The sequence below is a fragment of the Solanum tuberosum genome, unplaced genomic scaffold (assembly GCF_000226075.1).
Source record: "Solanum tuberosum cultivar DM 1-3 516 R44 unplaced genomic scaffold, SolTub_3.0 scf00277, whole genome shotgun sequence".
NCBI classification, from domain to species: Eukaryota; Viridiplantae; Streptophyta; class Magnoliopsida; order Solanales; family Solanaceae; genus Solanum; species Solanum tuberosum.
Window position 1 is genome coordinate 745,021 of NW_006239197.1, and position 23,281 is coordinate 768,301.

Consider the following 23,281-nt stretch of genomic DNA (forward strand, 5'->3'; position numbering starts at 1 on the left):
GAACTTATATTTTTACTTCTTTTTTTTTTTGTAAATTTAGGAGAAATCGTTGGAAATTGATGTGTGTCTGAGGTACTAATTTTTAAGAATATTTCACTTGATGTAAATACATAGGTCTGATGTTCCTATTCTTAAAACTATATTTACTGCGCCACTAAAAAATGCATTTTCTCCGGATATATATGATTGATGGACAAAATTATGAAGATTCTATTGATTGATAGAATGCATGAATAATATAATGTGCTATAACACGTGCACCGCCTTTTACTACTTAATACTTATACTACCATTTTTTTTTAGGCGAAATGGTCTAATGGACCCTTGTACTTGTATGAGTTTGTATTGTAGACCGCATTCCAACTTTCTAAGTTTTGATTAAGGCGAAATGGTCTGATGGACCCTTGTACTTTAAGAGTTTGTATTGTACACCCTTCTACTCAATCTTTTGCCAACTGAACCCTTAAACTCAATTGAAGTGAGATTTTAAAACCCTTTAACCGTTGATCAAGCTTATGTGGCATTTATTTTGCTGACTCAATTATAGTGCGTGGCATCACACATAAAAAGGCGAGTGAAAGCAATTAATGCATTTATTTTGCTAACTCAATTATAGTGCGTGGCATCACACATAAAAAGGCGAGTGAAAGCAATTAATTTTCTTTAAAAATAAATAAATAATAAAAAGAAAAAAAGGAAAAAACAAATTAAGCTTCCCAACCCCTCTCTTTTCTTCTCCCTTTGCTCGCGACGTTCTGAGAAAATGACACAGATTTCAGCGGCTCTTGCGATTCCGGCGTTTTCATCTGCATCTCTGCCCATTCTGTCCATTGAATTTCTTCTCCCTTTGCTCGAGACGTTCTGAGAAAATGACACAGATTTCGGCGGCTCTTGCGACGCCGACGTTTTCATCTGCATCTCTGCCCATTCTGTCCATTGAACCTCCATTAATGATTAGGTGTTTTGGTGAGTTATAGCAGTGTCAACGGGAGTTTCAAATGTTGAACAAGAAGGCTGATTTTGCTCCGGTGGTTATGGGTCTTCTATGGTGGTTATGTGATGATTTTGCTTTGGTGGCGATTTTTCTCCGATGGCTTGCTTCTCCTATTCTATCCATAAATTTCTTTTTTCTATATTGAGATGTGGGTTCGATTGTGCGTGGTCTTATTGTTCGAGCCTTAAAAATCTACCATAAAATCCAATATTAAGAAAACATTGTCTGCTCATATTAGTTTTGAGATTTGGGTTTGACTTGTGCTTTCTGAGCTTCATACTCATTTTTCAAAGAGGAAGAAAATTAGGAGAAGGGAGATTATTTTGTTAGTCTATATAGCACCATAACAATTTAAGAGTGTTCAACTAAGCTATAGAAGTGGAATTTGTTGAATTTGTGTAGCTTAAGCATTTTAGGCGGAAACTATCAATGAATTTTTTTTTGATTTTTGTATGTTGTATTTACTCGATCTGTAGTAGCTTGCCCAAATTATCAATTGAAATTGAAGTTAAAGGAAGAAGGAAAGTGATTCAATCGGATAATAGCTATGTCTCACTAGATAATTTGAGAGATCAATTTTGGGTTTTCATTTTTTGTCTCTGCGTTTGGTGGTTGTTGGTAGAGGGAGGTGGAGGAAAATTTTGGTGGTTGTGGGTTGAGGGAGGTGGAGGAAAAGTGAGAGAAATAACTATTTTGTTTTATTTTTAAAACATAAAACTTATTATTTTTATCTTTTATTTAAGTATTTTTTTAGTTAATAATTTAAAAATAATTATGACATGGCATTAACATATATGATGTGGATATGACATGTCATTTATGTTAGGGAGAGTGAACTACACACATGGCTGGAGGGGTTCAAAAGTTTCATTTTAATTGAGTTCAAGAGTATAGTAGGCAAATGATTAAGTAGAAGGGTCTAGAATACAAACTCATACAAGTACAAGGGTCCATTGGACCATTTTGCCTTTTTTTTATTATATTAAATGCATCTCCTAATTCTGCAATGATTTGTTGAGAACGAAACGTGTTCTCAAAATAATAATAATATTCGAAGTAACATTTAAAACTTGAAGTATGAATTTCACCTCGAAAAGATATCAATTTGTAGGAAGAAAAATATTTTACTTGGGAAATTGGTCCTGATAAGTTTTTCAAACTATTTTTCAAGTTTGGATGAAAAACTAACATAACATACAATTAAATAAATATTATTTATTTATTTTTAAAAAAGAACTTGAAAATAATTATAAAAGAAATTATGTCCAAACGGCCCAAAGTCATGATTAGGGGTGAAATACCAAATAGAAGGCAAAAAATTTAGAGTAAATTTTAGGTTTAGCAAATATAAAAATTATATTTGTATATTATAGCTATAGTTTGTATAATTACGCTTCATAATAAATTTTATGTTTGTTATGGCTATTAATCTGTATATTTCGGTATATGTATATATAAAAATATGTCTTTGTATATTTCGGTATACAAACTAAAACATAGTAATTGTATATAAATAAAATTACTACATATATACAACACATATGTATACCGAATGGTTCTATTTGTATATTTCGATATACAAATGGGTCTATTTGTATATTTCTGTATACAAATGGGTCCCGCAATTAATTTTTATACAACATATATGTACTGAATGGGTCTATTTGTATATTTCAGTATACAAATGGCATGGCAAAAAACATGGAATATTTGTTGTGAATTACAAATAAAAGAAACTATGGCTATAACATTTAATTTGAATTAATAATTTGCTATTTCATACAATTTTTCCAAAATTTTAACACCACGGTTTGAATATTATGGTATTTGGTATTTATAAAAGAAAAAATTAAATCGAATATCGTACAAAAATATATAGGTACATATAAAATTCATATATATAATATTAGTAAATATATAAAATAGTAGTAACTAATTGTTTAGATGTTGAATTTCGACTACTCTATCTTGAAACAAAGAGAAATGTTTGTACTTTATTTTGAATAATATTAACATGATATAATTGAAATGTTTCTTAAAAAGTCAAAACCATAAAATTTTATTATGCGAATATATATGAGTTGAAGTTAGCCAAACTATAGCAACCGATTTTTCCTACCCACAAAATATCAAAACCAAATTTTCAAATACCAAATTACCGAACCAAACATTACATACCATACCGTACTATACCATACCATTCCTCTACCCACCCTAGTCATAATAGCTAAGGTCCATCTAACTAATTTGAATGAATAGTAGTAGTAATATCTTTTTAAATTTTTTTATCTTTAGTGGTTATTAAATTATTAAAAAAGTGGTAGCCAAATTAAAGTGAGTTAATATCAATACACTCACTTCAAATCGGAAAAGGAGTTTGCAAAGCGTAAATAATTGACTCACACTTGTAACGACAAAATTATTGTTTTGTGTCCATATTATTGAACCACTTCGATCTCACTAGAGCAACTACTGGAAATCTTCTGGTATAAATCATGTGTTCATTCCATTTTTCAAAGCTACAAACACTTATTTTGAAAAATAATAATATATTTATTAAAAAATTAAGTGTTTGACAAATCAATAAAAATGCTTTTAAATGAAAGTAGAAGTTGATTTTCTGCTATTGGGAAGAAGCTAATAATTTATGTCTTAAAAAAAAGCATAGAAGCAGAAACAAAAAAATATTTTTGTATTATAAATTTTATAATTTATTTTACGTTTATATATTATATATTATTTTACGTATTATTTTGCAGAATTAGAAAAAAAATATACCAACAATATTTTTACAAGATTAGAAAAAAGAAAAAAAATAACAATTAAATATTTCAGCCTCCCCAAAAAGATATAATATTGATTGAAAATTTAAACATGTACATTTTAATTTAGTAAAAACAAAAATTAACATATTTTTTTATAATAGATATTTAAAATAGTTTCTCTCTATAAAATAATTTTAATATTAGAAGTACATTAATAGTTGTCTTTTTTTGTAATTTGACTATGAAAAACACATTTTTTAAAAAGATCAGCCAACCACATTTTGCTTAAGAAAAACACTTTTTTAATTAATCCAAACACAAATTGTTTTTATTTTTAGTACTTTTTTGAAAAGTCACTTTAAATAAGTGATTCTAAGACTAAACTATTTTTTAGCATCAATGCCAAACAAGTTCCAAGTATGTGACAAAAACTGAATGTGCTATAATCTTTTTAAACAAAAAACTAATTAATACTAAACTTTCGACATTAATTTTATATTCTCTCCATTTTAATTAGCTCGATCGAGCTTGACCTAGTACTTTCTTGTGTCGAGTTTCATTTTTTAATGTCAATAGTGAGATAAATAGAATATTAAACAAGCTAACAAATTAAATTAAAATGAGTATACCTATGGCTCTAACGTGTGACACAAATAATAAGGCAATCAATCAATACGTAGTAAGTTGGAAAAGGCCACACATGATTCACGGAAAGTTGAGTTTGTTTCCTCTTCCTGATATACAGTATTGACATTAATAATCATCTTAAATAAACCATTCATGAATTCAATTTCAGTTTTTTTTTAATAATAATGATAGTATTTGAAAAAAATAATTATATTTTGATTATTTCATGAAATACTTATTATTTTTTATTATTATATTGATGAAAATATCTTTAAAAATATATATTTATAATGCTAGTTTGTCTGGGAGCAATCATATATCTTTAAAATTTCATAATGCCTTTATTGTCTATCTTTTCAAAAAATATAAGTCATGCTTATTTATAATGCTCGCACATCATAGTATATTATGCCCCATTAGTTCTGAAGTTGTATTAGAAATTTTCATATTGAAGGTAATATATATATATATATAGTACTGCTTAATGAAGGTAACCTCATAATTTTTAAGTTTAGACACGAAATATTTGATAAAAGATAAAATAAAATATACAAGTCAGGATTTATTGTATTTGATACGAAATATATGATAAAAGATAAAATGTTGGTATAATATACCATAAATATAATAAATCTAACATATGCACTTAATATTTTAATTTTTACATTAAAATGCATCAACAATTGTTTGTTTTCTTGGAATATAAACAAAATATATTTTTGTAATGAAAAAAGAAGAAAAAGATAAAGTTTTGTCCGTAGAAAAGTTCATGGCCAGGTAACTTCATAGTATCTTAAATACGAGATATCTTATTAAGATTAAAAGATCAATAATAATTTTTTCTTAAAATACATATTTATATTTTCGTAAAGAAGAAAGAGAGGAACTCATTTGCCATAGAAAAGTTCACTGCAAATGATTAATTATCTAATCTTGATGAAGACATTCCATGATTTTTTTGCCTTTTTTATTTAAATTAAATTGGTCCATAATTTATTGTTGTAAATAATGTGAAATCAATTCATTTCCATTTTTGCTTTTTAATATGTTAGTATTTAATTTAAAATTTACCAATAAATTAATTCCTTCATTCAAATGTTGACTATTTTCTAATTCCTCCTTTTTCCTAAATTCAGGATTTCTTGTCTTACTCTACTTGAGCATAGTCAAACAAATCTCTGACAGGATGTAAATTATTTTCCTAAATAAACTTGATTATTTTCACATCCAATTGCATGTGAAAATAATCAAGATTTTTCTTTTAATAATTATTTAGATCAATCTGACAGTTGCAAATAACTCACCCCACGTGGAGAGATCTCGTCCCTTGATGAAAAATTTCAGATTTGCCGCGCTGAGGTCATTTTATGTCCAGGTTCGAAATTTGTCCTTTGTCCCAAAACCCGAGGCTTGTAAAACCCGAACCTACACCTATTTCCAAACCAGAATACTATCTGTCAAGTCGATAAACCGAACCTCTAGTTCAAATTCCGAACCTCCACATCACCTTCATCTCTATTTGTCTTTGTTTAGACAATAGACATATCAGTGAATCTCAGCTTATTCACTGCTCTATTAAACTCTCCCACCCACCCAGCCCCCAAAATCACCTCACTCATCCTCTCATTTCTTCCTCCGCCGTCCGATCCTTCAACTCAGATCAATCGTCGCCGGTAAATCCCCCATCATACATATACATATATATATTTTTAAATTTTTGGTGTTATTAGCATCATCAGTTTTTTTTTTCTTCTAAATCTTTGCAATTAGATTTGAACGCATTTCTCGTGATTTTCTACTCTTTCCCTGATCAGGTGTTCATGCATGTTTGTCTCTGTGTGTGTTTATGGGTAAAAATGATTAGTGCTATTTTTTTAGCTGTGTGGGAAGCGTGTTTCTTAATTGTTCCTTAGAAGTGTAAGAGTCGTGTGGAATAAACCTCCATTTGACTGTCAACTTGCTCCTCTCTCTCTCTCTCTTTCGTTTTCAAAACACTGATCTGTCTTTTTTCTCTCTCCATATTGAAATTGATTCATGAAATATTAAGAACCATATAAAAAATTTGAATTTTGAAGTATTATAACGCATTATCTTACATTTATAATAATTCTGTTTCCATTATTGCTCTTGGATTATCAATAAATTGAAAATTCTGAAATTTGGGTCAGCGACTTAAATGCTACCCTACGTATTCACATGCAAAGTGTGCTTGGTTGTTAGCTTTAATTACGGAGGTCATAGGAAGAAGCAACTAAGTTTTTTTTTTCCCTTTTTGGGATTTATACGCTTCACAGGTGAATCATCGGATAGAGTAGCAGAAACAACAGTTCATCCTGGATTTGTAGTTGTCTGGAGTTTTACGGTGATGTCGGTGGAAGAACGGCCGTCGACTTTAGTGGTGGATCCGTTGTTGAAGGATCTGAGTGAGAAGAAACAGAATTTCCGGCGAAACGTGGTGTCGCTTGCGGCGGAGCTCAAGGAGGTTCGCAGCCGTCTTGCTTATCAAGAACAGTCTTTTGTTCGTGAAACCCTAACCAGACAGGTCAAATTGAGTTTTGATTTATGAGTGTTTGATATTTATTTATTTTAAAAAAAAACTTTTTGTCTTTTCCGATGTGAAGCAGGTGGAAGTGTGGGTCAGGTGATTCTTGGACTTGGTCTGATTATCGTGTGTTTATTGTTTTTTTATTTACAGGATGCAGAGAGTAAAGCTAAGAAAATGGAAGAAGAGATAAACAAATTGCAGAAGAATTTGGAGGAAAAGAATGGAGAGCTTCAATTTTCAGCTTTAAACACTGAGAAGGTATTTGTCATGAGTGTCATTTCTTGAAAATTTATGTATTTTTGGTTTGATTGGAGAGTAGTTTAGTGGGTTTAGATGAGGGATGAGTTGGGCTCCAAGATCTTGCGTGTGGGGCATTTGGGTTAATTTGCAATTACTAAAAGAAAAGGTACTTGAAAGGCATATTATGATGGATATCTTTTGAGGCTACTTTCTGGCATTTCTTGTTTGTCCTTTTTGGGAAATAGAGAAATAGTATTGAGGATTGAAGAATTAATAGAAGATTATTGTCTCTAGTAGTTCAACCTGAGTATAGTGGTCCAACAAACTTTGTCTGTGTTTTGAATTAGGTCGAAAATTTTGTTTCTTTTAGCTGAGTTAGTGAGATAAAGAGGAATCTTGGATGATTTACCATTTAATAAATCAAACTACTTTTTGGATTCTCTTGTTAGTTGCTTTTAGATGGGTAGCACTTGGTTTTTCTGCCCCTTTGTTGTGCATTTATAATTAAATAATATATATATTAGTTTTAGGATTGACATGATGCCATATGATTGAGGATTTTTCAAGGTAGTGCTAAAACTGTCTTTTGTGAGAGTCAAGTTCTCTTGGTATTATCTATCTTGAGATGCCTTTGATATTGAGGCATATATCATTGCTCCAACTCTGAATATTCTGGCATTGAGAGTCTTGTCCTCAGATTGTTGGAGAAACGATTAGTTGGATATAACATGGTGTCTGTCCGATTCAAATAAAGTGTGCTCGAATGAACATGTTAGGTAGCAATTCAAGGCGACTTATAGTCAAATATGTGTGGTAAAGTTAAATATATATATGACTGGGACAACCTGGATATTTGTGGTTGATTCATATTTTTGACACCATATTGGTGTGTTAGGAATGAGTTATTTGAGTTGATAAAAAAGATGTCTAGTAACGGTAAATGTATGATGATACATCCCCTTTAAGTAGATTCAAGTTAACTTAAAGGAAATTAGTGTGTAACACATAATGGCAGTACTTAAACTCCCAAAGTTTGACTGAAAAAGTGACAAACTCCAAATCTGAATAATAATACAGTATCCCTTATTAATCCAATTCCTTTTAGACCCTTCACTTATTTTTTGCATTTTTAAGATTGAATTGGAAAGTCTTCTATTTTGTAGAAAATATCTTCTCATCTGGCTAATTTAAGATACTAATTGTTCACTTGTGTGTGATTTTTTCCTTTATTATCTTTAATCATGCATCATTACAGTAAGAATGGTTTCCTAGGATATTGGTATGCATTTTAATAACATCTGGTCTGAATGTGATTCAGTATGTCAAGCAGTTGGATGACCTCAAATCACAACTCTCTGCTACTCAAGCAACTGCAGATGCAAGTGCTGCATCAGCTGAATCTGCACAGCTTCAGTGTTTGGTGCTTTTGAAAGAGTTGGATGAGAAAAACAGTTCACTGAAGGAACATGAAGTTCGTGTAAATAAACTTGGTGAGCAATTAGATCTTTTGCAGAAGGATCTTCAAGCAAGAGAATCATCCCAAAGGCAATTGAAAGATGAAGTAGTGAGAATCGAGCATGATATCATGCAAGCATTAGCAAAATCTGGGGCAAACACAGATTGTGAACTGAGGAAGGTCTTAGATGAGGTCTCTCCAAAGAACATTGAGAAGATGAACAAGCTGTTGACTAACAAAGATGAAGAACTTGCCAAACTCAGGGACGAAATCAGGATCATGTCTGCCCACTGGAAGCTAAAAACCAAGGAGTTGGAATCTCAGGTATGGTACATACTTTCCCATCACTCTCTATATTCTATGATACTTAATGAGTGATTTTTCCTCATGATTTTCAACCTCTTTTCTGGACAGTTAGAAAAGCATCGTAGGGCTGATCAAGAGTTGAAAAAGAGGATTATGAAGTTGGAATTCTGTCTCCAAGAGACTCGAACTCAAACTCGCAAGCTTCAAAGGGTAATTCTACTCTTTACTACTACCTTAATGAAATTATGCATGATACAGTAAACCTAATGCCATTCATGCAAACATAAATTGCAGATGGGGGAACGACGTGACAAAGCTATTAAGGAACTGAGAGACCAATTATCAACTAAGCAAGTCGGAACTTCAAACAACAATAATCAGAACTTCTGGGATACCTCAGGATTCAAGGTTGTCGTTTCAATGTCGATGTTGATGTTAGTCCTCTTTTCTAAGCGGTAATACTTACCATTAGTATAGTTGACAATGTAAAAAGGAGAAGTGTAGCTAGTTACAACTTGGAAGAGAGATTAGGAAAAGCTGTAGAGCTACTGTTTCATATATTAGAATGTTAATCATACTATATGGGGGCCTATCTTTTTGTACGGGCATCACAACTGAATCCATCATCTCGATGTTCAATTATTAGATATATATACATGCGTTTTAACTTAACGTTATGTAATCATGTTTTCAAAATGTATCGTTGAAACTCCAATCTGAAGGGCCCAGTTGCATTGTTTTCTTGTCCTAGTGAGGAAGCCTAGTTTTCTGATTTTATCGTAGCCTTTTAAAGATAATTTTCTACTACCTAGGATTACTAGACTAAACACGAATATTTTCTTTAATTAGTTTAATTTTTTGTATGCTGATCTAAGCCACCTAAGATCATCATAGCGTGTATTTCTAACTTTGTGGTGATCACAAGATTCTTAATTTTTTTAAAATCTTATTTACTTCATGCTTGTTGGTGAATTGAGGTTTGTTACCTCATTAGGATTGGTAAGGTAATATTGACAAATTACCCTTTGATTAATGGCTTTAATATTTTTTTTTAAGGTTATGATCCATCCAATAATGCCTTTACTTTTTATATGGGAGAAGAGGGAGTATAGAAATTATAAATCTAAATTATTGTTTATTAATCATGTAGGGCGTTGAAGAAACACGTAATTGCGCTAGTGCATGGCGCTCATTGATTAATCAACTTAAAGTGACCATCAATACACCACTCTGAAATAAATATAGAAAAATAGGGCATCGTCAGCCCCTTTCATGTTATTTTAAAAATTCCTCTTCTTTTCTTTTGATGTTGATGGCTGTAAAATGCTTTTGACTTTGTTCTACATGGCTGTACCCAACTTAATTCCTATGAAGGAACAGAGGGCATGCATATAAAAAAATGGTTTAATGCATTTAGGGGTCGTTTGATTTGAAAAAAAGTAATGCTCAGATTAATTATATATTATTTCTGAGAAGAAATTGTTTGATTACAAAAATACCTCTACCTTATTTAGAAAAAAAATTAAAATTGAACAGAAGTAGCTTTGTCATTTTTCAATGTTTCTTCAGGTAGTAATTACTAATCTTGATATAACTTATCTCATAATTACTAACCAAACAATGAATAAGACAATTAAATCTGTCTCCAGACTATCTATATTTATCCAACATATCAAACCTTAATTTAATTGGAAACATAGACCTAAGTCTATTTATAGTAAGTAATAACCAGCTACAACTGATGATATGAGATCTAAGATCCTTCATAAGCAGGGAAATATATAATATAGCAGTGTAACATCAGGCCAATTGAACATATATGGGATAATTAAGAATTACTACTTCAAAGTGATAGATATAGATAATGGCCTCTAAAATTAATATATGAATTTTACATCTAGGTAGTGGATATGAAGGATATATCAACTATACTAAAGCAGTGTATAGGTGTGTAATGTCTAAACCTCTGAGAATACTCCTAACTGCTTCCATTTTTTCCGCCACGAGAACTGTACATTGTTTTGAAACCGAAAATCCAGTTTCTCACTTGACAATTGAGCTCCTCTTTTCCTCAAAACTCCAAGACCAGCTTACTAGTCGCAAGGGAGGCGACTAGAACGATGCAGCCAACTAGGGGTTGCAATTCATTTGACATGGACAGTGAGGTAGTAGTAGTCGGAGGAATACTATCACCGATCCCCGAGGGCATCGTTCCAAAACCAGAGTCGTTACCATTCGTCACTGTTGGAGGTGCTAAGCTGCGAAAATTACAGTTCACAAAGTTAGTGAAAAGCATATCGATTACTTCATCCATTTTATATGACAATTCAAAAAGAAAGACACGTTTCTATACGCAGGTCTTTTTTCATTTCTTTAACTCCTTGCCTAGAAACACATGACCACAGGAAATGCAACGAAGAGGGTATTATTAGATTGATGGAGAGAATGAAAATTCCCCTTACCCTGGTATTGCTGCACCTGTTGATGAGGATGTTGTTGGAGCTGGAGTTCCAGACATTGGCGTGGTAGTTGTTGCAGGCGATGACAAAGAAGACCCCGATGCAGGGAAAACACAAGAGCCAGTGCCTGCATGTAAAGGATCAGAAAACAATAAGATGCTGGTTTATAACGGCAAGGTAGGTCAATAAAGAATCCTTCTTTGCTTACTTGGGTTTGAGTTGGTTATCATGGCAGCACCCCCAAAATCACAGCTCGTTTGTGCTGGATTCTTTTGAAAGTAGCTATTGAAGGCATAGGATGCATGACCTGGAAGACTATTGGGATTATAACAACTTCCACCCTGCTGGATGGCTGAGCAATCTGCTCCCATCCCACAAGCATAATCAAGCGCCGACTGAAGTGAAGTTTCTCCAGCTCCATTCTTTGCAACACACCAGCTCTGCCCTCCAGTAGCAGGAGCATTTGTGGTTGCAGGAGGCGTTACCGGGGTGGTGGCAGGGACACCCCCTACAGGATTTGGGTTCGTTGTTACAGGATTACTTACGGGTGTACTTGTGCTGGGGGTGGTAACTGGATTAGTTAGTGGTACCGGAGGATTGGGGTTCGGGTCAGTCACAGGGGTCGTAGAAGGAGCTGCTGGAGGTATAGACCCAAAATTTGGAATTCCAAGGTTAGGATTTGTGGACGGGACAGTAACAACTGTTGGAGCTGAGTTATCTGGAGGCATATTAGATGGAGTTGTGACAGGATTTACAATAGGGGTTGTAGGAAATCCAGTTGTTGCTGGTGGATCCATCAAGTCATGTTTAATTGCTCTAATGGGTAACAACTCAAGCAGTCCTTTCCCGAACATATGATGTTTTTGTTCCTTTTCCCTTTCAAGCTCTCTGTGCTCAATTCTTTTAGCTGGGGATAATCCTGCAAAGAACATTATTAGATTTTTAACTTGCTGCAACTTGTTTTGCCATATTTTAACTTAAACGTTTCTCAACTCTTATAACATCAAATCTCAACCAATGCAGCTCCGTTTTTCAAGTGGACATGGTAAATCTAGCATACTCAGTTGACCGTAAACGTCTTTTCTGATGATAAATCCCATCCCAGTTCTTCATCTTTTTTTGCTGAACATTTCTAGAATAAGATGACAGTCTTATCTCTAGCATAGGCTTTGCTTTACCATCCTAGTGAATGATATAAACTAAGCTCAAATAAACCATTTGCTCCATTTTATCAAAGTCACTAAGGTCACCTTTCCACACAAATATTGAAAACTTAGGGCTTAGGGATTCTATTGAAAAACAGGAAAAAAACAAATCTTTTCTGGGGGGAAAAGATCTAGTCTAAAAATGATAGAGCTAAAATGGGGAAAATGCATTTCAGAATCTTGAATATAAACAGCAGCAAAAATCAAGAAACTTGAGCTTAACCAACATCCAGACCCCATTCTTGTAAAATATAGGAACACTAAACAGTAACACACTACAAATTCCAAATCTTAAACTTGGACAAAGAAAACAGTAGTCACATAATTAAAAAAATCAGTAAAAACAAGAATTTTGCTTTTAACCAACATTTAAACCCCATTCATAAAGAAATACTCAAAAAATAAAAATAAACTACACTTACCAGAAATGCAGGCAAGAAGAATAAACAAGAAGAATAAGAAGATGAATTTTGAAGCTCCTCTAGTCATTATAGTGTTGGGCATTTTTCTTCAATGTGTTGTTACTTGCGAAAGAGACTCCAATAGAACTATAATAGGAATTAAGTATATAATGTGCTTCTTTAAACATAGAATGAAAAAAGTTGTGCCATTTAAATAGCAAAAGGGAGAAAGGGGCAGAAAAAAAAAGGTATGAGTAGGAGATAGACAATGGTGGGGTAGGACATAAAAGTTAAAAAGAAACGAATATATATTAACTTTCTAGTGTATATGTCATAATAACATAGGAAGAAAAAAAAAAGTGTTTACTTTGTGCTGAAGAAAATATTGAAAATTGTTTTTTTGCTTCTCTACTATGGTAAAGCATAAATTATTTTTCAAATTTCTGAAAGATTGAGTTCATACTAAAACAAAAAAAGTAACACTTGGCAAATTGCAGACAAATGCTACATGCATGTTGAAAGCAAAGGGTGGAAACCTTATCTTTGAATGGGGCAAAGGATCATTATGTTGCCTCATTTTGTTTTTGTAACGATAGAATAATTGAGATGCGGACAAATTGATCATAAAATTTTATTATGTGGAATATTATATATATATAAAAGAAAAAGGGGTGGGGTGGGGTAGAGGGTCCTTGACAGTGGTCGGTGGAGCCATGCTTTAGAGTATTTAGAAATGGATGGGAGTGAATGAGACCAGGAGATACACGATATTCTAATTTGATGCAACTCACACTCTTTCTCCCCAGATTCACTGCATCATTTATTTTGTATAGAGGTCTGGACACAATGATCTATTACTGTATTTTTATTCGACGTATTTCTATAGTTCAAATCAATGATATCTTGATTATATGACAATAACTTTATATTAGTTAGGTTGAAACTATATATTTAATTTATATATAAAAGTTTAAAAACTGGAAAGTTAATTAATGCTAAGTTTAGAATGTAATTGTAACTGTTGGGAAAGGTGACAAAGTGGTAGGATATAGATACAAAAAAGGAAATGGGACTGAAAGGGAAGATATATTTGAATCTAGGAAGGATTTTTAACATAGTTTAAAATTTAAAATAAAAGTGGGGGACGACAAAATACTTTTTTGGGTAATTAAAGTTTCTCTTTTAGAAAGTAAAACAACAACTTAATTTGGACAATCATTTGGTATTGAGGGAGTGATAAAACCAAGAACCAAGGGGTAGAGTGTAATCAATTTTCTCATCTTGGAATTAAATCCAAACGTTAGGACTAAACTTTACTCTTTCAAATTCATTTTAATTTAGGACAAAAATAGTGAGTAATATAAGCATGAATTTGCTCCTATTGATACCTTCTCCTCTTTTACTTGAAAGTCGTAGTAGTCGTACACATGTCAACTAATTTCATTTGATATGAAACCTCATGATTCTTAAGTATTTTATTGATCATCACTAGGCCACACCCTTAAATCCTAGTGTCGGATTCATGTTTATTTTATATTATTTTTCAACACGATATTAGCATATTATATTTTAAAATGTACTTGAATACCCCTTGAAGTTATCTTGGTCGTTAACAAAAACAAGAAGCAAGTTAGGATAAACTGTAGTCCAAGCCTACACAAAGGAGGCTATGTACGATAGTATCGTGGGATGCCCCTGTCCAGATTCATTTTGATCACCTCAAAATCCACATTCTGCTTTGCAAAAGGAAAAGTTAAATTACATGCAAATAAAAAAACAAAAAGAGGTGGCTATGAAATGTCAATTTTATTTTAATTTTAAAATGGTCAAAGATAATATCAGATTTATGTTTTGGAGGAAGTGGAGCTGCTGACACTTTCTGTTTGCCTTTTTATCTGTTACTCCTTTTCTTGGCAAAGCAAACGACTATGTTTTTCAATTTCTCCTCATATACAGTTACTTATTAAACATTTATCCACACATTAATAGCAGCACCATCTTATATTTTTTTTTGGTTTAATCATGTATATGCATTATCCGAAGCTTATTGACCCCATTAATTTAGATTCGTGTAGGACATTACCACTAAAGGGGTAAAACACTCATCAGTCATCACCAAAAAGTTTTATGCATATTTCCCAAGTTTCAACCTGATTTTTTTAAAATTAAAAATGATGAAATGTGAACCATCTCGCGGCACCCTTAGTTGGTCAGCATCATGTTATATAAAAGACTAATGACCGAAGTTAGGATTACCTCTTTATAGTTGTAGATAAGCATCGAAAGTAAGAGAAGTTAGGCATTGGGGACCTACTTTAATAGAGGAACTGATCCCTGATCAAAAAATTTCCACCACTAACAAAGCGAGGATTGGAACCCTACCGCGAGACCTCGCCAACTAGGCTTTTAGAGATGAGGCCTTTTGGCGAACCAAAGTCAATTTTGGACCACTTGGATCTCGTTTTCATCCTACTAATTCTATAGGGGAAAAGTGAAAGTTCAAAATTAGCTATAGCATGAGGCAGGCTTAAGAGCATCAAACAATTATAAGGTCATTCTCTCCTCCTATATATTAATTAATTAATTTTTTATGCGTATGTGAAAGAAATAAAATATGATAATCAAGAATTAGTGCATTTGCTTTAGGTTCATTGGACTATAATTTATAGTCCAGAAATACATGTGCTGGGTTGGGTCTCCTTTAACAAAAAAAAAGAAGAAGATGCTTTATGATCATGCAACCATCATCAACAAAGGTTCGGCTTCTCTTTTTGCTCAAGTTGTTTGGATATTAAATTATGAATTTTGCATAGAAAACTTTAAAATGTATTATGTCAAATCAAAGGGATCCATTGCCATGTGAACTAATTTGTAATCCATTAAATCTGAGTCATCCGACAGCTGAAAAGATTTGATCAGCCCATCTAAATTCAATAAACAAATTTCTCTGTTCAATCTTTTTACAAAAAGGAAAGATATAAAGCAACAACCAATACAACATTCTACTTGCTTTTTCTTTGTATTGCTTTCCAATTTGATATTGTAACCAATAGATCGGCACAAGTGTTATAGTCAATTAAAGAAAATTTCGAGATAAGTGTTTGTGTTATAGATAAGGGTAAAGTCAAGATAAGTGTGCAGTTATAAAATTGTTAGTGAATTATAAAGTTCAAGTTTGAACTTTGTGACTGCTGATACAATTTGGCATAAAGAGAAGAATTACAATAGATTTCTTGTCAAGTTGTAGCATCAAGCACACAGGCATTAATAAAATATATGTTAGAACCACTAAAGTTTTGGGGGAAAAGATGATGGGCATTGTCTACGACTACATGAGCTGTATGTCCACTTCTTCTGGAACACAGCACGAGGAGTTTATGGTTTAGTGGATAGAAAGGTTACTAAGTTGATCATTTAGTACAGTTGATGTTTGGCTGGTCACTGCAGATGCTAAAGGGAAATGGTTTTTCTTCTTTTGATAACAATAGTGTCTAGACAGATAACTATGCCATCAACGTTTAGATAGTTTGCCAAATTTGGCAAGCACACATATAACATTACATTTATAATCCAAAATATGATTAAATAAAATGAAGACAAGAAGTAAAGGAAAGGAAGCGACATTCCTGTTTCTAGTGCTTTGTCATGGGAAACCAAGTTGGTTTCTTGATACAAAAACCTCATATAGGAAGTGCACTTTCAGATTCCTGGAAGAATAGCATAGTCACAGCAAATATCTTAGTTTCTTGAGGGATTTTTGCCAATCAATGCTGGAGGTTAATGATTAAGTCAGAAAAGAAAACATCCGATGTTGCTTCTCTTGCGGAACCATAGCTATTCAGACGCTTTTTCAGAGAACGTAGCTCCCTCTCATCTTTGGAGCTCCTTTCCTGCAACAGCTAGGCCACTTAACTTTGAACCAAAAAGAATATTTTATGAGCTTGATTTGAATCCCCAATTATCAGGTATCAGACTATCAGACAATGATAGTAATAGAAGGAGATTGACCAATTTGTTTGATTTTGTTTTTCATTTTTCTGTTTTGAAGAGGACAGAACTACATGGTCAAAATCAACTAATAGAATGTCAAACTGCATGCAGCTGAAATTGCAGCAACTACACGCACATATAGCAGCCAAACATAGCAAGCATATATTAGGAACAGAAAGCCAATTGCATAGAATGAGGACATACCCCATCCATAATACTATACAGTTTCAATGAGGTGGTATAAACGGATAATATGGAATCAACGTTGCTGTAGAATACTCACGTATGATTTCTTTAGCAGCAGTATGTCAACCAAGTATTGTAGCCATAGCACATTTGTCTTGGGAAAACTGTCGCCACAAATAAATAAATAAATAAATAAAAAGCAAAAAGGTCAGTATCCATAGACAAATAATCCAGTCACTACAGCCTTCGTGATTTTGCATGACAAAGATACTTCTTAGCTGCTAGAGAGCTTAGAGGTCTAAAATTCAGCCACACCATAATGAAAAGCTACTTCATTTATCAGTGTTATAACAAAAAAACAGACCACAGTGTTATGACAAAAACAAGCATGAGACCAGAAATTCCATGGATAGTAAGACATGAAACACCATTAAACAGGAAACCTTCCGTGCTGATGGTTTCCAACTTTCCGTAATTTAGAAAATCGGACACCTTTAGTGTGTGCCAGTGGTCATAGCAAAAGCTAGCTGATTACAGAGACAAAAGAACTTACACCGTTGTAATTTTGGTTCAATTCAAATTCTCTGATAGCAGGTTACACAAAATAGGATGTTAATTTAGTGGTGAATTCCAAACATCCAACGTCCGAACACAGTTTGAAGAATCCACAATATATGTGGAAATCATAAACTTCAAAATGGAAGAAAATACACTATTGTGATAAGCCAAAGGCAATTTGCTACCTCTGAAACAATTTGTTACTTGCAAGTGAAGAGGCTAGTATGTATACCTTCCTTCCCAAAATTCGCCTGTGACATCTCTCATTTTCCTGTATGTATCAGACTGCAAACATGCCAAAAAACTATGAAATACAAATATGTACCAAAACACCTGAGATACATGGGACTCCTTTGGCTTCATACCTGTTTATCTCCTTTTGGACCTTCAAAGAGTTCGGGGTCTGATGACAGGTCCAGAAAAAGTATGTCTTCGCCTGTGATCAGTATGTATTTACAGGGATAAGAATCTCAAATCAATTCAAGTACAGGATTGTGAAGGGAGAAACAGAAAGGGTGAACACCTGTATTTATCCTTGAAAGAGTGAAGTCAATTATTGAAACCAATAATCCATATGTTCTGACGTGTATTTCATTTCCCTCAATAGTAAATTGCACTGTATCTAACCCTTTCCGACTTAGTAGAATATTTCCCCTGTGATAGGAAAATTGTTACGCACAGAAAAGCATTGTCCCACTCTAGATTGTAAAAAAAGTTGAAACAAATCATTGCATGGAAAAACGAACCAGTGCAAATCGCGATGCTCAAATTCATATGCAGCCTCAGATACAGCCAAAGCAAGAGTTACCTGGAATTCAGATTTTGCAGTCAAGATAATGAATGAGATATTAGGTTGACAATGCCAAAAGAAAAATATTAAATCACTTGCCTGGGACAATAAACTCCTGGCTTCGTCAAAGTTTAACAGCACAAAACTTTCAAGATCTTTTCCTCCATGTTCTTGAACGAACACAACATAGCACTAGAAGGTATGTAATGGTTTAGTCAGTGACACTTAAAAATTCTCTAAGTAATTTCCTCTAGCTGCAACAAAAGTACCAATCTATCTACACACAAGATCCACTCAAACAACAGATGAATAATGGGAGGCAACTATTGGCAATTAGGAAAAAAGAAGTAAATTTGCTTTGCTAGGAACCTGCTTTTCTGGAAATTCCTTAGGATGGTCATTTTCTGAACCATGCTTCCCATCCCAGTCTTCCCATGCTTTTAATAGGGATGCATCATAATGGCCTTGGCACACCCTCATGCTGCAGACAGGTAAAACCAATTGTACATAAGTGGTCAACGATTAGTTTTATCTTATTCTAAGAAATAGTATACAATGGAGAGTGCAAATAACAGCATGCAGGAGAAGCTTCAATTTCATCAGTCATTAGAGGTGACAGTTATACAAGGATGCCTATTTCAAGACTTATTACTGATAAGGTTTCTACAAAACCATTTCTCATTAGGTAGCTGAGGTAGTAGTTCACATGAACAGATTCTGAGGTTACACATAAGTTTAAACCAAACAGGAAGATTGATCAGATAAGACCTTTAGACGTTCCTAAACATAGCTTTTGTCTTGAAACAGAGGTTCAGAAGAAGACCAAAAAGTTGCAAATTTGCTTCAAGACTAATATGTGAAACTTACTCCATTGTCTGTATAAAGGTGGAACAGGAGTTCAGGAGATGACCCTCATGAGCTCTTAAGCTATTAAGGGTGCCAGAGAGTATGACTTCCTCAAGTAGCTCTTCTGATTTCTGAAATGTATCAGTACACAGATTCCAAATCAGAGTGACTTAAATATTTTCAGAAGATCAGTTGTTGATCCTATGATCATCCACTACACTAACTTAAGTTTGCTGATGCAAGTTACTTAGGTCATATTTCAATTTAATGGAATTGGAGCCTATTCAATTGCACAAGAAATATAATTGAACTGGATACCTTTTGTAATTCTCCATTTACTCGGAAATCTCCATCGAATGGGACAATTTTGCAGACATTTTCGCCAACCTTAAATGCCTCCCCAAATGTGCCTTCTCCAACCTTGGCAATTGTTTGCGTCTCACTGAGTACAATTTTGCAAAATTAGATGCTTTGAGAAGTTAAGATTAAGAGCAAGATCAGACTGAATTAAGTCTACTGCCAACAAAAATATGAAATTGATTTTTTCGTGAAAGTGAATGGATACTGATTGATAAGGTCAACTTTTACCAAGTATTAACTAAACAACCATTCAGATGTAGTTCAAAGCTAAGGATCATGCGCACCAAAAGAGAGCCCTAAGTACATGAGTTCCTAATAATACTAAACTAAAAAGGTACAGTCAAGGGAATCCACGTCAATATTCATCTGTCTTGTGTACATGGTTCAAAAGCACGATTTCAAGAGCATTCTTACCAAAGGAATAAAAAAAGGAGGTTTAGGATTAAGCAGCCTCAGGCAGATTTGCATTCTTAAGAGTACCAAGGTGACAACATCATTCTTGCTACTATAAATTATTTGTGTAATTCCTGGTTAAAGTTTTTCAAAAGGAAGAGTTAACAGTATTGGTGATCATTGTATCAGCTAAAACAAAAAATTCAGTTAACCTCACTGCTCCACAAGTACCAAAAAGACAGTAAAAGTTCGACTAAGAAGAAAGATATGACTAAGATGATACTCGATTATACAAAGTAGAACAGAAGTGGAAGGGTCATAGGAGCCGCACCAATACTTTGATAATATCTCCAATAATGTTAAAGGGGCAGACTGTCCACATGCTGCCAATAGAGCCAAAAATGGATCCCAAGTGTGACCATCCACTGAAGAAGGCCTGGAAGTCAGAGAAAGTTTACTAACAGCTACATCGATATCTTCGCAACCTTCCTCATCCATGGGACATATTTCTCCAATGCATTTTTCTGATAAAGGCTGCTCTCTGGACACATCTTCATTTGTAAAACCAATGCGTTTATTCTGGCTGGAGTACAAACCAGAGGGAATTCGCAATGATGTTTTTTCTGGGGTTTTCGCAGTTGAGGATCCATAAATAAATCTGATAGCAGATTCTTTGCGTGAGGCTGGGGTTTCTAATATCTTCGATAATGAAGCGGGAGGTGCATAGGAATCGTTAAGTTTCTTAGAAATCAACCATTTCTGTAGTACTGAGGACAGGCGTGATATAACGACGTCATCAGTTTGGATGCCCACAGTCCATGTACTGCATTTGTTTGGGGAGGGGCTTTCCACCATTAGTTCAAAATCATCAACTTCTTGAAAATATGCTCGCTCCTTATCATAGTTCGGAGCTTCAACCTTTTTACCCTACAAAGTATGAAGAATTAGAAATACCAGACATGTAATTTTTTATGATAATCAAAATATTAGCTAGCTGATGCCTTTGGAAAAAAAAAAAAAAAAAGTAAAACATGGATTTGTGAGAGTTTGGAAAGTCTTTAAACAAATTACCCTTGGAAGAGGTGGTTTTGCTTTTCGACCAGGCTTCCTTTGTTGAGGATGTATTTCGGCACATACAGCAGCAATACTGGTTCTCCCCCTGTCAACAAAATAAAGGGAAAAACTCTTGTTACGAAAGACAAAGTGGAAGTAATGAGAATAGCTAACGGGAGTTACAACAACTTCTCTTTGCAAGAGACAAAAACATCTTGTTTAGGTAACTTTGTATTGTTCTGGCAATATGTTTCTGCCAGTGAGCTTACATCTTCTAGAATCCCATTCTCAAACACCTATTGAAGTCTCAATTATGAAAGAGCTCGTTTCTAGTTGAATTAGCCTATCAGAAAAGCTTTATCACTACATAAAAAGAACATTAAAGATATATTATACATTTTCTAGTTGCCTGGACACTATGCTGGAGGCAAGGGCTCTGCTAAAATAATATATGAAACTTACACAGCCTTTAGCTTCATACAGGAAACATTTCTCAAAAGTTCTGATTGTTTGTCGTCATATTACACAAAAACATGATAAGATTTAGAAACTCAGAAGCTTAGTGGACACTAGATTATTTACATTGATCAAAAAGTTAAAGAAAATTGCTCATAACAAATCAGCTGATAGTGAGTTTTGCAGCAACTGGAAAGACTAGCACCTTCTTAGGAGGGGATAAGTTATATGTATGTAAAACACTATATAGGGCCACAGTGCATAAGCATCCTTATTTGAGAACCTTGCTGACATAGCTACAAATGATTTTACACATTCTTCTTCCTTTTGTTGGTTTTCTTATTAGAGTATTAACCTTGATCTTAATACTTCTGGCATTAATCGGTGGATTTACTTTTTTGTAGCTTCCCTTTAATTAAGAAATTATAGAATATCATTGTTTGAATAGGTGAGCTAATTAATGTATTAAAAATTGTAATAAATTAGTCACAAGAAAATCAAGAAAACTTTTGCCTGAATGGATACAATTATCTTGATAAGCTTAGCATGCAAGTCAACAGCATCCCTATCCACTACAGACATAATCCTTTTAAGTATATCCAATAAGACTGATCTTGATACCAATTTTGTAAAAGAAGGGTTGTCAACGAGAAATTTAGAGGGACAAATATAAATTAGGGCAAAAGACAAAACCTGGTGGAAAGGGAACGATTCCAACTGATTCGTTTAACAGGTAGAAAACTCAGTCGATTTTCATTACCCGAATTCGAAGTCGATTGCCTCCTGAAAACAAATCAAAGTAAGAAGTTCAAAACCTTCAACGAACCACCAAACCAACAAAACAGAATTCTTGAGAATGGGAAAAATAGAGAACCCTTCGGCATCTTTTGGGGTAATACTATGGGGCTTTTGCCGCCGATATACAACAGCAATATTTGGTTCTTGAATTTGTTGAGAGGGACGATCAAAGTGTTCTTGTTCAGCAGCTATGAGTTCTGCCCACAAATCAACTGCGTTTCAAATTCCACCGTATTAGTACCCTAAGAACCGAATCTTGATGAGAAATTAATTGTAGAACGAAGAGATTTTTGCCCTATACCTGATCGTGAAGTCATGATGATATGCCAATTTTGAAGCTTACAATTGTAACGTTGCAAATGTCTTGTCACTGCTGTTCTAAGTAAGCAGAAATTTCTGGGAAATATAAAAAGTGTGCAGAAATTTGAAAGTTGGGCGATTGAGCGGGAAGAGAAACAACCTTCGGGTTTGGGTTTGACAAAGAGACTAATGGGCTCATCATATATATAGACTAATGGGTTTGGGTTTGACAAAGAGGCCAATGGGCTCATCTTAATTAATAGTTTCCCTAATTATAATAGAGCAACTTTCACATATAGCAAACAAAAAAATCATATTTGTATGTTATAGCAAAGTTTGCATAATTGCGCTTCATAGCAAACATATATATGTATAATTCGCTATACATATACAATTGAAAGCTGTCTATTTCGCTATACATATATACAAAAAGAAGCAATTGTATAATTCGTTGGCTCCTCTTCAAATTTGTATAAATTCGCTGGCAAGCCATTTGTATAAATTGTTGTTAGCCTCTCGTTTGTATAAATCGTTGACAAAAATATTTGTATAT

The 23,281-nt window shown here is 33.6% G+C and overlaps 3 protein-coding genes across 4 annotated transcripts; 1 reads left to right on the top strand and 2 right to left on the bottom strand.

Annotated features, from left to right (window-relative positions):
- Positions 1-5,950: 5,950 nt before the first annotated feature.
- Positions 5,951-9,631, top strand: LOC102584548 (myosin-11-like). 2 transcript variants are annotated; one of them, XM_006358477.2, is made up of 6 exons: positions 5,951-6,059; positions 6,681-6,928; positions 7,082-7,189; positions 8,490-8,951; positions 9,042-9,143; positions 9,228-9,631. In XM_006358477.2, exons 2-6 carry the CDS (start codon positions 6,752-6,754, stop codon positions 9,390-9,392), a joined length of 1,014 nt encoding a protein of 337 aa, XP_006358539.1. In that variant the 5' UTR covers positions 5,951-6,059; positions 6,681-6,751; the 3' UTR covers positions 9,393-9,631. The 2 variants fall into 2 exon arrangements, with proteins under 2 accessions (XP_006358539.1, XP_006358538.1); XM_006358476.2 differs by lacking the exon at positions 5,951-6,059 and having other exon boundaries at positions 6,432-6,928.
- Positions 9,632-11,004: 1,373 nt separating this feature from the next.
- LOC102585087 (uncharacterized) lies at positions 11,005-13,101 on the bottom strand. The gene is made up of 4 exons (NM_001288560.1): positions 13,020-13,101; positions 11,601-12,311; positions 11,396-11,519; positions 11,005-11,191 (listed from the first exon to the last, which is right to left on the bottom strand). The coding sequence occupies exons 1-4, from the start codon at positions 13,099-13,101 to the stop codon at positions 11,005-11,007; spliced, it is 1,104 nt and encodes a 367-aa protein (NP_001275489.1).
- Positions 13,102-16,581: 3,480 nt separating this feature from the next.
- Positions 16,582-22,893, bottom strand: LOC102585417 (putative serine/threonine-protein kinase haspin homolog). The gene is made up of 15 exons (XM_006358479.2): positions 22,730-22,893; positions 22,505-22,640; positions 22,324-22,413; positions 21,193-21,280; positions 20,453-21,048; positions 19,687-19,810; positions 19,390-19,499; positions 18,892-19,003; positions 18,622-18,714; positions 18,479-18,540; positions 18,256-18,386; positions 18,098-18,168; positions 17,965-18,017; positions 17,272-17,338; positions 16,582-16,888 (listed from the first exon to the last, which is right to left on the bottom strand). Exons 1-15 carry the CDS (start codon positions 22,743-22,745, stop codon positions 16,763-16,765), a joined length of 1,875 nt encoding a protein of 624 aa, XP_006358541.1. The 5' UTR covers positions 22,746-22,893; the 3' UTR covers positions 16,582-16,762.
- Positions 22,894-23,281: the final 388 nt, after the last annotated feature.

Excerpts from the sequence above, each read along its gene's own strand:
- LOC102584548 (XM_006358476.2), top strand. The coding sequence starts at position 6,563 with ATGCTACCCTACGTATTCACATGCAAAGTGTGCTTGGTTGTTAGCTTT. Across the intron at positions 7,190-8,489 it reads CAGCTTTAAACACTGAGAAG|TATGTCAAGCAGTTGGATGA; the intron begins GTATTTGTCATG and ends AATGTGATTCAG. Across the intron at positions 9,144-9,227 it reads AAACTCGCAAGCTTCAAAGG|ATGGGGGAACGACGTGACAA; the intron begins GTAATTCTACTC and ends CATAAATTGCAG.
- LOC102585087 (NM_001288560.1), bottom strand. The coding sequence starts at position 13,101 with ATGCCCAACACTATAATGACTAGAGGAGCTTCAAAATTCATCTTCTTA. Across the intron at positions 12,312-13,019 it reads TCTTCTTGCCTGCATTTCTG|GATTATCCCCAGCTAAAAGA; the intron begins GTAAGTGTAGTT and ends TGTTCTTTGCAG. Across the intron at positions 11,520-11,600 it reads GATAACCAACTCAAACCCAA|GCACTGGCTCTTGTGTTTTC; the intron begins GTAAGCAAAGAA and ends CTTTACATGCAG.
- LOC102585417 (XM_006358479.2), bottom strand. Across the intron at positions 19,500-19,686 it reads TAAATGGAGAATTACAAAAG|AAATCAGAAGAGCTACTTGA; the intron begins GTATCCAGTTCA and ends GATACATTTCAG. Across the intron at positions 18,715-18,891 it reads AGGAATTTCCAGAAAAGCAG|TGCTATGTTGTGTTCGTTCA; the intron begins GTTCCTAGCAAA and ends CATACCTTCTAG.